The sequence below is a fragment of the Pipistrellus hanaki genome, assembly GCF_964339955.1.
Source record: "Pipistrellus hanaki genome assembly, chromosome: 3".
Taxonomy (NCBI): Eukaryota; Metazoa; Chordata; class Mammalia; order Chiroptera; family Vespertilionidae; genus Pipistrellus; species Pipistrellus hanaki.
Window position 1 is genome coordinate 6,988,848 of NC_140505.1, and position 12,504 is coordinate 7,001,351.

The 12,504-nt window shown below is 42.5% G+C and overlaps 2 protein-coding genes across 7 annotated transcripts in view; one reads left to right on the forward strand and one right to left on the reverse strand.

Annotated features, from left to right (window-relative positions):
• Nucleotides 1–11,193, forward strand: ANKRD37 (ankyrin repeat domain 37). Of its 4 annotated transcripts, none has more exons than XM_084877737.1 (5): nt 1–126; nt 320–472; nt 1,456–1,547; nt 2,521–2,724; nt 10,392–11,193. In XM_084877737.1, the coding sequence occupies exons 1-5, from the start codon at nt 100–102 to the stop codon at nt 10,477–10,479; spliced, it is 564 nt and encodes a 187-aa protein (XP_084733863.1). In that variant the 5' UTR covers nt 1–99; the 3' UTR covers nt 10,480–11,193. The 4 variants fall into 4 exon arrangements, with proteins under 4 accessions (XP_084733863.1, XP_084733864.1, XP_084733865.1 ...); XM_084877738.1 differs by having other exon boundaries at nt 10,404–11,193; XM_084877739.1 differs by lacking the exon at nt 10,392–11,193 and adding an exon at nt 2,969–3,315.
• The window catches only part of UFSP2 (UFM1 specific peptidase 2), a 16,318-nt gene continuing 7,085 nt past the window's right edge, over nt 3,272–12,504 (reverse strand). For 2 of the 3 annotated variants that reach the window (XM_084877728.1, XM_084877727.1), the window contains exons 7-12: nt 11,200–11,346; nt 9,855–10,019; nt 9,530–9,654; nt 7,397–7,473; nt 6,150–6,274; nt 3,272–3,710 (exon numbers count right to left, since the gene is read on the reverse strand). In XM_084877728.1, the coding sequence (XP_084733854.1) occupies nt 3,624–3,710; nt 6,150–6,274; nt 7,397–7,473; nt 9,530–9,654; nt 9,855–10,019; nt 11,200–11,346 (726 nt within the window). In that variant the 3' untranslated portion in view covers nt 3,272–3,623. Of the gene's footprint in view, nt 3,711–4,438; nt 4,561–6,149; nt 6,275–7,396; nt 7,474–9,529; nt 9,655–9,854; nt 10,020–11,199; nt 11,347–12,504 lie in introns of all 3 variants that reach the window. The other variant, XR_014794497.1, reaches the window with a different exon arrangement.

Genomic DNA, 12,504 nt, shown 5'->3' on the forward strand with positions numbered 1-12,504 from the left:
GACTTTAAATTTCCCGGGCTGGGGCGGCTGGTGCACACTTACCGGCCACTCTGCTGCTCTGCAAGCCCGACGACTCCTGCCCTCGGCTTCAGGCGGAAGATGCTGCTGCTGGATTGCAACTCAGAGGTGAGACGCAGACCCTTTGTGTCCCGCAGGCGGGAGCTTCCAGGTGTCCGTCTTCTTGGGCGCGCTTAGCGGGGGTGACTGTGCAGCGAGCGCTGGGCGCTGCCGCCTCTGCAGGGCTGGGGGGTGTTCAGCCCCGGAGGGCGTGGGGCTGGACAGAGGCGAGAGGGGTGCTGGAGCTGCTCTCCTCCTGCAGGTGGGGAGTCTGACGCCTCTGCTGGCGGCCGGGGCCTCGGTCAACGCACCCCCGGACCCCTGCGAGCAGTCGCCTGTGCACTTGGCTGCGGCCGGCGGCCGGGCCTGGTTTCTTCTCTGGCAGCTGCAGACGGGCGCGGACCTCAACCAGCAGGTAACCGGGTAACGGTTACTGTGCGCAACCCTCCGCTCCACCCCAACCCCCCCCCCCCCCCCCACACACACACACTTTTCTTAGTCTCCGGGGCATTCAGTTCAGTTGTTAGAAACAGGTCTGTGTAGCGATGTCCAATAGAGAAATACACCGGACACGTATGTGATTAATTTTTTTTGTAAGAGCCACAATAAAGTAAAACGAAACATGAAAATAAGTTTATAATTTAAACCAATTTATCCACAATATTAACATCTCAGTATAAAACATTACTGAGATAATTTACATTTTCGTATGTCTTTTCAATCCGATGTGTATTTTATATTTACAGCGCATTTCATTTCAGGCAAACCATATTTCAAGTGCTCATGAGCCACATATATGCGTACTGGCTCCTATTATACATTGGGCGGCACATACAGGTCTGGAATTTCAAAAGGAACACTTACTGTGTTATCAAATGAAAGGTCTCAGTATAGCAACTGAAATATTGGTGAGGCATGCTCCCCACTGTTTTCTAGGTAACTCTGTTATTCCTCACCTGGGAGATGTTTTCCTTTGAGTTTTAGAGAGAAGAGAGGGGGAGAGACAGAGAGAAACACCCATTGGTTGCTTCCTGCAGGTGGGGCTTGGAAACTGGCTACTGAGCCAACTAGCTGGGGCTGTATATACCTTTTTTTGGTAGACTACATCTTCCATTGAACTTTAAAGTATGGTGAATGTTCAATTGCTTTTTTTTTTTACTTCCATATAACTCTTTTACTCACTTAAATTTTAAGGGTCAGTGACTGCCTATGTTTTTACTAATGAAAGCTTTGTATTTAATAACATACCAAGAGGCCCTTATTTAAAAAACAAAACTTGAAAAAATTATGCCCAGTCCAGTCAGGTCCAGCTAGCTTCCTCAAATGACAATTAGACTTCATCCACCAACTTCCAAAGCAAGCATCCTGGGGAGACTAACGTGTTGTCTTATGTTTAAGGATGTGTTTGGTGAAGCTCCACTCCACAAGGCAGCCAGAGTGGGAAGCCTGGAATGCCGTAGTCTGCTTGTAGCCAGTGATGCCCAGATTGAGTAAGTGTTAAACTCGGTGGCTTTAAGTTGGATTAAATGAATCAGACTTCTGAAGCTTCATTACATGTGCTTTTTAAAAAGATGCTTGTTGCCCTAGCCCCGTGGTCGGCAAACTGAGGCTCTTCCACAAAATACCATGGCCTGGGCGAGTCTATTTTGAAAAAGTGGAGTTAGAAGAAGCTTAAGTTTAAAAAATTTGGCTCTCAAAAGAAATTTCAATCATTGTACTGTTGATATTTGGCTCTGTTGGCTAATGAGTTTGCCCACCACTGCCTTAGCCGGTTTGGCTCAGTGGATAGAGCATCTGCCTGCCGACTGACAGGTCCCAGGTTCGATTCCGATCAAGGGCACATGCCTGGGTTATGGGCTTGATCTCCAGTGGGGGAAGAGAGTGTACAGGAGGCAACCAATCAGTGATTCTCTCTCATCATTGATTTTCTCTCCCCCTATCCTTCCTCTCTGAAATCAATAATAATATATTTTTAAAAAGATGCTTGTCTAATTGATAATTTGGTGTTATTTAAATGTTAACTCAGGCTGTTAATTGAAGAAGTGAAAAGTGGATCCTGAGCAATCAGAGGTGGCAGAATTACACCTTAGTTTTGGTTTAGGAAAATCCATTCTATCCAAGTTCTCATGGACTTTCTTGGGTACTTACCCCTGTATCGAACACAGAATGCTCTTTCATTCATTCAAAACTGAAATGCCCACTCTGTGCTGGACTCTGCTAGCCACTGAGAACACCGTAGCGAACAAAAGTGGAATTTCTCTGTGCTTCTTTCACCAGCCAACATTTGTAAGAGCCCAAAGCTCCTTTGTTAGAAAGATATATATATATATATATATATATATATATATATATATATATATATACACACACACACACACACACACACACACACATATATATATTTTTTAAAAAGGCTAAACACTTGTCAAGCTTTACTTAACTCGGTTTTTATTTTAAATTCAGCTTATGTAATAAGAATGGGCAAACAGCTGAAGATCTTGCTTGGTCGTGTGGATTTCCCGAATGTGTCAAGTTCCTCACAGCGATTAAACGTATGCAGACAGAACACCCAGGAGAACCGGCCCACAGAGACCCCTGTGTGCCGGTGCTCAGGCAGAAACGGAGTTCTGCGAGTGCAGGAAATACAAGTGGGAAAAGGAAGTGTCCGTAAGTAACTCAGTTTCTTCGTTCTTCCTTCCTCAAGGGTCTCTTATTTGGCACAGAAATTATTATTTCATTTAAATATTGGCAGTCTTATTTCCAGTGTGTCTTTTTCATTCTCATTAACACATTTTAAGATCAGTTCTAGTAACTACTATAACAATTACCAGAAAAGACAAAGATTGTTCTGCAGAGAAGGTTGGGAGATAACCTGTTAGGAGAGACTTCAATGTGAACGTGTTTTTAACAGATGACTTGGGTCTGAGGTGTGACGAGGCCTTCCCGTCGTGCAGATCTGCTGCTCAGCACCAAGCCATGGCTTTCGCTCATCGGCATCTAAAGTCCTTCTGAGAAGGAGGAGAACTTTCTTCTAAGTGAAGAGAACATTTATGAATACATGTATTTACATGCCGACACTATTGTGGTTGCACATGCTTTGTCTATTGAGTTCTGAAAGGAATGTCTAAAGACTAAATTCTTTTTTTGTGTGGAATCTATAACCTTTGGAAAAAATCAAGGTTAAACCATCCAACTACACACCAGGAGTCATTTGAAAATTAAACTTATTTTTTATTAATAAATTTATAATAAACTTTACTACAGTCTTTGAGTCCAAGATATCTATAATAAAAGTGTAATATGCAAATCGACCGAACAGCAGAATCGTCTGGACAACCACGCTATGACACCCACTGGCACCAGGCCAGCCAAGGCAGGTGCGATGTGATGGGTCACCCACAGGGAGGCCCAGGCCACCGACCAGTGGACAGCAGCAGGTGTGCGGGGCCTACCTCTTTGGGGTGATCGATTATGAGGTTCCCAGACTGCAAGAGGGCACAGGCCGGGCTAAGGGACTCCCCTGCTCCACCCTGTGAGCATGGATTTCGTGCACTGGGCCTCTAGTTTTAAATAATGCTTGGTCGCTGAGGAAGACATAAGTTATAGTACGCATCCTTATTCCAGAAGTCTGGACCCTTCCATCCACACCAGCCCTAGATTGGGAAAAGGAAAAGGAAAAGATTTTACAAAGTTACAGGACTATAGGACCAAAATTATAAAATTTTACCATCCTGCTCCAATAGGATCTTGGAATAAGACTCTTAAGTACCTATATAATTCAAGGATCCTAATTTGTATAAAGCATAGAAAAGTAATTTATTTGGATCCCTTTCAGATAGATAAAAAAAAAATTATACTGTATTTAATCAAATCAGTAAAATAAAGAGAAGCTTCCTATGGTAACTATGGCTTCAAAGTCCACATTTTATTGATGTTAAGATGTACAGTTTTGCCATTCTAGCAGCCAGAGGCATGGGACAATCTAAGTGGCAGTCTGTTTTCCTCAGCAGTCCATAAAAGACTGCTGTGCACCATGCAGAGGCATCATAGCTGAGGAAATATGGTGAGAAATCTAAGCTCGCCCTTTGAGTGGCATTCATTTCCCTCAGGCTGTAATCATTTCCACTTTCCATTCATGTCAGCATTCATCCTTTTCTCCAGCAGAGAAAATTACTCTCAAACAAAATCTCATTGTGAATATAAAAGTTTATCGAATTTCTTCTAGGGCCATTGATTTATTTTCTTAAAGGCCCAGCTAACATCTTGTCTGTGTTCTATGACTATGAAATGAAAAGCTTTGATAAATACGTGTGAGGAGGCTAGCTAGGACTCTTAAAATACCACCGGGTGCGGGACAAGCCTGGTCTCACTCCCTCCCTACCTGACTCGGAGACTGCAGGGTGCTGTCAGGCCTAAGGTCAAAGATCAGACCTCCTCCAAAAGAGTGTGTTAGCTGACCCTTTAGTGTGGAGGCCAGGGATGCTCTTTAGTGTTTTTCTTTTTCTGATTGCAAAAAATAAGATAAACATTATAAAAATCCAAATCACTTGAAAGTAAGACATTAACTTCTCCCCCCCCACCCCCAAGTCAGTCCTACTGCCCCTGCTTCCAGCTGTCAAATTTGGTTTGTGGCCCGGCTGGTGTAGCTCAGTGGTTGAACATCAACCTATGAACCAGGAGGCTATGGTTCGATTCCTGGTCGGGGCACATTTCTTGGTTGTAGGCTCGATCCCTAGTAGGGGGCATGCAGGAGGCAGCCAATCAATATTCTCTCATCATTGATGTTTCTCTCCTCCCTCTTTAAAATCAGTAAGAATATATATATTTTTTAACTTTGGTTTGAGACATGTTGCTATACACAATAAGCTTCTTTTTATTATCTACTATTTTCAGCAAAACTTCCTCTAATAGTAATTTTAATGTCCTAACATCTGTGTTCTTAATGATAATTAGGAAGGAAAGCTTATACTATCTCCGTTTAATCTTCCTGTGATCCTTTCACACATGTAGGCCTTCTCCAGGTAACCAGGCTGAGTTTTTTTTAAGGGACGTGGGCAGAGAGGGTGCCCAAACAGGGACTGATGGGAGTGGAGGGGGAGCCGTGCTCTCCTTTGAGGGGACTGGCCGGGAATGTCAAGCAGGAAAGCTCCACAAGAGGGTAAAGCGGCAGAGGCAGACCTTCCCCGTGGCCCTGCTACAGACTGACTGTGTCCCTTCAAAGTTCATGGGTTGAAACCTAATCCCAATGCGATAGTTGGAGGTGAGGCCTCTGGAGGGTGGAGCCCTCACAAATTGGTTAGTGCCCTCTTTAAAGAGGCCCCAGAAAGGTCCCTCATCTCTCCTACCTGTGAACACGGGGAAAACGACAGCTGCCTGTGAACTAGGAAGTGGGCCTCAATGGACAGCTTATCTGCTGGCGCCTTATCTTGGATGCCCCAGCCCCCAGCACCGGGAGAAATAAATGTCAGATGTTTATAAGTTACCCAGTCTGTGGTATTCTGTGTAGCAGCCCAAGCAGACTCAGTGCCTTAGATTCTTAAATCAAGTAAGAGTCAATATTTCTGCACTGATGGCCAGGCCTTGGCTTCATGGTTTCTTATATGCACTAACAGAGCAAACCCGCTATTCTGTCCAAATCCTTCACAGCATGAGATTAAGTTATATGTAAACAGCTGAAAAGTAGTCAGGCCTCCACAATGTCCAGCGTCCTGCTTAGCTATTGTTGGTTAATGCTAAAATGATAGAGATTTTATACTATCCTACTTCAAGGCACTGATAGACCTCAGTACATCTGTTTGTGCAAAGCTGAAAAATCTCCAAAAGAATCCATATATGAGCTTTGTGCTCCGTTATTAAGTTCAGTAACTGAGAACATTTTTATAAACCTAACCGAAATGGTTCTTTCCAATTTACTTTATTTCCCTCTTATCGTCCCTAGCAGAGGGACAGTCATGCACCACAGCCCAGATGCCTCCTTAGAATGACGGTCACTGCCCTCAGTTTACTATCCATCCTGTTAACAGCCACTGCGTTCTCCTTTGGCTCTGGCTTCTTTGTCTTTGCATCTAAATTTGTGTTAAACAGATACGTACCTTTTCCAAAATAACCTGCAGATCTTCAGCGCCTGTATAATGTGGATCTAAAATCAGAAATTTTATCTGCCCTGTAATCTCATTCCATGCGACTCCCAGTATCGTGTGGGCCAAAACTCCTCCCCCTGGAGAAGAGGAAATATGAAATATGAGAAGCATACATTAATCTCAACTTCCTTTTCAATTTTAAAAGATTGCTTTGCCTGTTAATTTATTCAACAGCATTAAAATTTTCTAGCCTACATTGTAAAAGACCACAATGTCAAATACACTCTGGAAAGATAAAATTACATCTTCAAGATAGAAAAGATTCAATCATATCTATAATCAGAAGGATTATGTTCCACTGCCATATCCATGGAATTATCTAAACTGGGTTTAGAAAGGGCCACAGAGGGTCTACTGGTAAACTCCTCCCAGCAGGCTGAACCGGTTTTGCTCAATGGATAGAGCGTCGGCCTGGGGACTGAAAGGTCCTAGGTTCGATTCCAGTCAAGGGTATGTACCTTAGTTGCAGGCACATCCCCAGTAGGGGATGTGCAAGAGGCAGCTGATCGATGATTCTCTCTCATCGATGTTTCTGACTCTCTATCCCTCTCTCTTCCTCTCTGTAAAAAAATCAATAAAATATATATTAAAAAAAAACACAACTCCTCCCACCAGAGAAACAGCCACTACTGTGTTCCACTCAGCAGAGGGCGTGCTGTCTGTCTCCAAGGAGACAGCCTCCACTCATTCAGTTCTTCTTGCTATTCTGCTGAAGTCTGCCTTCCTCTCCTTCCTTCACGCCCATTTGAGCTTTCCCCTGCCATCACAGGATCCATCTTGTCCCTCACAGAATATGAATCTTTAGATTAACGAATCAGTCCTCTTATTTTATGCATAAAGCCCAGATATTAAGCAATCTGCAGTAATGGAATCTGCAGCAGCGGGCCAAGTTAGTGCCAGACCTGAGACTTACGATGCTCAGGCCTCTTTTTCATGAAGCTTTCAACTCCTTTATCTATATATATGCACACTTTTATCATTTATCTCCTTAGCATTTTCTTTTGGTTATTATAACTTTAAATGCCTTGCACATTTAAAAATCTCCAAAGGAATTTGGAGGTCAGTGTGTATGGTGTAAAAGCTCATTTTAAAGTAGTTTAAAATTACTGATTTTACATGACAGTAAATACTTTATACTAACGGCAAGTTTTACATTCTCTCCACGCCACCTAAGAGCCCAGGATGTCCCAAACTCGTACCGATCATCACCGGAGTGCCTTCGCTCTGGAAGTGATTGGCGAGGGCCCGTCCCTGAGCGGCCATCTCCGAACCCTGGCTGGAAAGAAACCGTTTTCTATCAGACGAATCATCTCTGACACTGAGGTCATACAAATGGGGCCACTTTTGCTTTCTTTCTTGGTTAAAAAATACACAAAACCATAAAGCCCAGCCTGTGTGGCTCAGTGGTTGAGCGTCAACCCATGAATCTAGAGGTCACCATTTGGATCCCTGGTCAGGGCTGGATTCCTGGTGGGGGGGTGTAGGCGGCAGCCAACTGAGAGTTCTCTCCCATGGATGTTTCTGTCTCTATCCCTTCCCCTTCCCCCCTCTCTCTGAAATCAATAAAAACATTAAAAAATAACACACAAAACCCCACCCATATGATTTTAAATGCAGCTAAGTGGTAAGGAACTGACTGAGCAAGTTAAAGCACTATAACCTTTCTAAACATTTAAGGCCATTAGATATGCCAGGAAAGAAGCAAGACTACCTTGGTGCTTCAGAACCTGAGATTGAAAGTGGTCACCTGGATACCCAGAGGGCCTTATGGGTGGATTTATTTCAGGAGAACCAGTTTTAATCCTGGGTGCTTGTCTTCATGCTGAGACTCTGAGTCTGTATTTCCTCATCTTAAATTGGGAGCTTAATATCTGCCCTGTCTACAGGACAGGAAGTCCAGGACTAAAACAGACAATGTCTGTGAAGCCAGTGTGAAAGGTAAAACATGTTTTCAAGTACAACATATTATTTTTATTATTTGAATTGTTTTAGAGAGCAAGGAGAGAGAGAGAGAGAGAGAGAGAGAGAGAGAGAGAGAGAGAGAGAGAGAGAGAGGGAAACATCAATTTGTTGTTCCACTTATTTATACATTCATTGGTGGTTTCTTGTATGTGCCCTGACCAGGGATTGAACCCAGAACCTTAGTGTATCAGGACAACACTTTAACCAACTGAGCTACCCGGCCAAGGCAACAACATAATGTGTTTAGGGAATATTACAATGTTCTATACAATTTGTACTGTTGGGAAGACAAAGACGGCCAGATGAAGACTTTTTTGAATTGAGGTGTCAGGTGGTGTTAAACCTTACTTAGCTCTTGCCTAGTAAGGAACGTATGTTTTAATGTGCCAAAACCTCCACTTTTCAACTTTTAATCAGCTATACTTCACTACTTAGCCTATCATTTATTTGTTGGCACTAATTTCCACAGCCAATCCAGACTGCAATAGTGAAAGCAGATGTATTAGAGTACTTGGCTAAATGAGAATAAAGTTACTATATTTACAAGGCAGTGATAATAGAAAATGTATTTAAACATAAGCTCACAAAAGGAAGAAGCTAGTTATTGTCCCAGAAATCAATAGTATTGCCCTGGCTGGTTTGGCTCAGTGGACAGAGTGTCGGCCTGCAGACCAAAAAGTCCCAGGTTCTATTCCGGTTGAGGGCACAGGCCTGGGCTGTGGGCTCGAAGCTCAGTAGGGGGCGTGCAAGGGGCGGCCAATCAATGATTCCCTCTCAGTATTGTTTCTCTCTCTCTCTACCTCTCCCTTCCTCTCTGAAATCAATAAAAAAAATATTTTTTAAAAAAAGAAATCAATAGTATTTAATTTAGATTTGCTCATAGCTTAATGTTGGGATTATGGTTAAGCTATACTGGAAAAAGTGAAATGACTATTCAGCCACATAATTCCTTTATTAACATCTTAAGGAGAAAAAGTGCAAGAGGTGAACAAAAAGGTCAGTTGTAGATCAACACTTGATTTTCTCCTTTCAAGACTTTTTAAAAACTTGAGCACAAATAAACTTGATTTCCTTTAACTATACTCAAAGTTGACATATATCCAAGTTTTTCTCCTTTCAGCTAAAATTAGGCCTCAACCATATAAGTATGTATGATATATCATAAACTCCAAAGACTTCTGAAGATTAAAAAAAAAAAAAATAAAAAAAAATTAGAGTTAAAAAGTGATATTTACAAAATAATCAGACAATGTGGAGGAAGAGAAAGGAGTGAAAACAAATGTGGGGGAAAGACATAATTTTTCTGTTATTTTAATGGAACGACAATCTCAATTTGAAATGATGTCTTTACTTTCATAGCGTGTCCTTACCTGACAAACAGTATTTTTGAAGTTATGCCAATCAGTTGGTTCAGTACCAGCTGTACCTCGATAGACCCAATCCACTGCCGTGATCCCACAAAGGTTGCTGGCTTGTCCCCGGCATCAACGAGAGCCTTTTGTATTGAAAATACAAAGAAATCCATACATAAGACAGCTATTAAAATTACAGGTAGGGCTTTTTCCCTGATTAGAAGGACACATTTTTCCTTCAAAACAGAAATCAGTCTGCACTATGAGTTAATAATAATTAATGGTACACTAAGGGCTACTGAAATGTACACGTGCTCGTCATGAAAAAGGGCATGCTCTGTACCTGCTGGATTTCTCTGTGTGTGGGAACGGGCCTCTCCGTGTACCCCTGGTGTTTGAACCAAGAGCAGATGGTCTGCAGCGACCGGTAGGCGCAGCCCCAGCCGTTGTCATCCATCCGGTCCTGCATGTAATGATGGTAACCGTACAGGCCCTGGACCACATAAACCTGTATAAAGAGAACAGAGTCTGAGAGAGAGAAAACGTTTATGTAATAATCTACTAGAAAACCATCAAGAGATACTGCTTGAGACTCTCAGTTTTGTATTTCCTCTTCTGTGATTCTATGCCTCACAGAGTAAGACTTTTAACTAGAAGTAAGTGTCTCAAGATTTCCTATAGAAGCACAATAAAGGAAATCGGATCACTGACATGCTGACTACAGGTGCATTTGTAGGCAAGTAAGTGTGAGTGCCCAGCCGAGTCTCTATGGGAAGCAGGTGGAACAGCTGTCCCAAGCGCACCCTCCTGGACAGGCCTAGCAGTGGGCCCCTAACTCCTGTAGGGCAGACACAGAGTCATGTATTCGTTTTTACTTCAGATTTCCTTACAGAGCACCTGGGACTCAGCAGGTACTGGACAAATGCCACAGCAGAATGGCCAATCGAGTTTCCTGCCGTGGGATCTGAAGTGCAGAGTGAATCGGGCAGAAAGGTCAGGGTGTGAAGCTGAAACAATGCACACTGTGAGCAGCGACAGGCAGGAGGAAAAGCTACAATAAGCAGCAACAATGAAGAAACTGCAGCTCCGAGGCTGAGAAAAGACAGGGTGGAGAGAAGGCACAACAGCAGAGCGAGCAGAGAGAGGTCACCACGGAGTCCGTGTGGGCCTGGGACTGAGGCAGCGGCTCTGTGCTGGGTGGCCAGCTGTGCAAACACACCTATCTTGGACGTCACAGGATCTTTTCTAATCGGCCTATGTACATCCTTAAAGGGACTTTCCCCTCGCTCCTCATTTCAGCAGCTTCAGTGAAGATCTACGCTTTGCAAGCAGGTACATGCTGCACAGAAAAACACTGTAGGGTCTTATTAGACTTCTGCTACAGTGTAGTTTGGATAGAATATATCCTTAATTAGCATGATTTCTCAGGTTCAGAACGGAAATAAAATTGGACAAGCTTATAAAGAAGTCGGGGGAAGGGATTTTAGGCAGAGAAATGTAGTCTATGCTAGATATTCCTAACCTTTTAGACCACTGTGAATTGCTGCTATCTGAAGCACTTGATTATTAAAAGAAATGGATGATAAATTACATTTTAGGAGTGACATACATTGTGAATCAATCCTTACAAACAAAAAACGATTGACAATGGTGATCAGCTGACTCTCGTAAGGAATTATTAAACTCACCATACCAGTCTCCATGTTGGGTGGACTGAGATAAGCGTGTGGGTTTCTAATGTAACCATCTTTGTATGGTTCATCTGGAAAGTGATAAGCATTGGACCTTTTGAAATAAGGTCTGTCATGAGGCAGGTTGAAGAGATCGTGTAACTCCTACAGGAAGTCAGAATCAAGAGGGAAAAACAGTTAAACGATTTAAATTTCTAGTCAATAAAGTCAAACTAAAGATATAAGACAGAAAATTATATATCAGTTGTGAAAATTATCAAATACACTTATGATTTAATTCTCTAAGGTCAAAGAGTGTGAGAACAAACTAAAACCAAACAAGATTTATTTTTGCTTATCTATGTATGTGGGTAGAAATGGAGAGAGAACACAGAAAAATGAAAATAATTTGTCAAATGTGAGAGCACTGAGATCATTTAACATTAACTATCTGTTGTAACACAGTCTGTTAAATTACATCCAGGATAAAGACTGGTTTTGAAACAGCCTTGTGAGTAAATTATAACTAACAATGATATACTTCTTTTAAAAAGTCATGCTTAGAGTATTTATAAAGTACTTATAAAATACAATAATAACTTATTTTAAAAAGTCATGCTTAGAGTACTTAACAAATATAAGGGGTAGTGATTAAATTTCAGAGTAGAAATTGGTGGTTATGAAACCAACCTATACGGCACTGAGCTAAAAATACACGTTTAAAATGCAAAAACATTCCCATTATAAAAATGTGTAACAGTTTACTTTGAAAAGTTGGACATTTTCTTCCTCACAGCTTCTGTGTGCTCCGGCAGTGTGAGGGGATCATTAGCTCAGGGAGCTGTGGCCTCGACATATCACTTCCTCTAGCCCAGAGTGGGGCAGAGGGTTCCGTATCTCAGGGACACGAGAGGGCATCTCAGGAAGAGACTCTGATGTGGCCGGACAAGGCCACACATAAGAGATACGTTCCCTAAAGCCAGCCATTTTGTCAGTAAGCCTCATGGCTTGAGTGCTGATGGTGTTTTCTTCAAAGGCCTCTAATAAGACCACAGAAGCCGGGGGCGTGGGGGTGGGGTGGGGTGGAGTATTACTGTCACTCCCAACTAGGGTCAGCATGGATCCTGACTGCCCTCCCCTAACTGTAATCTCTCACAATCCTGGGAGGAATGAAAGGGAAAGGAATTTATTAACACTCATCACATTCTCTAGGGATGGAAGCACATTTCAATTCTTCATTTCATTATGGAAAACTGAATAGTTTCATAGAACATATGAACCACACTCAGCATATAAAATTCAAATGTTACATATGGGTTTCAC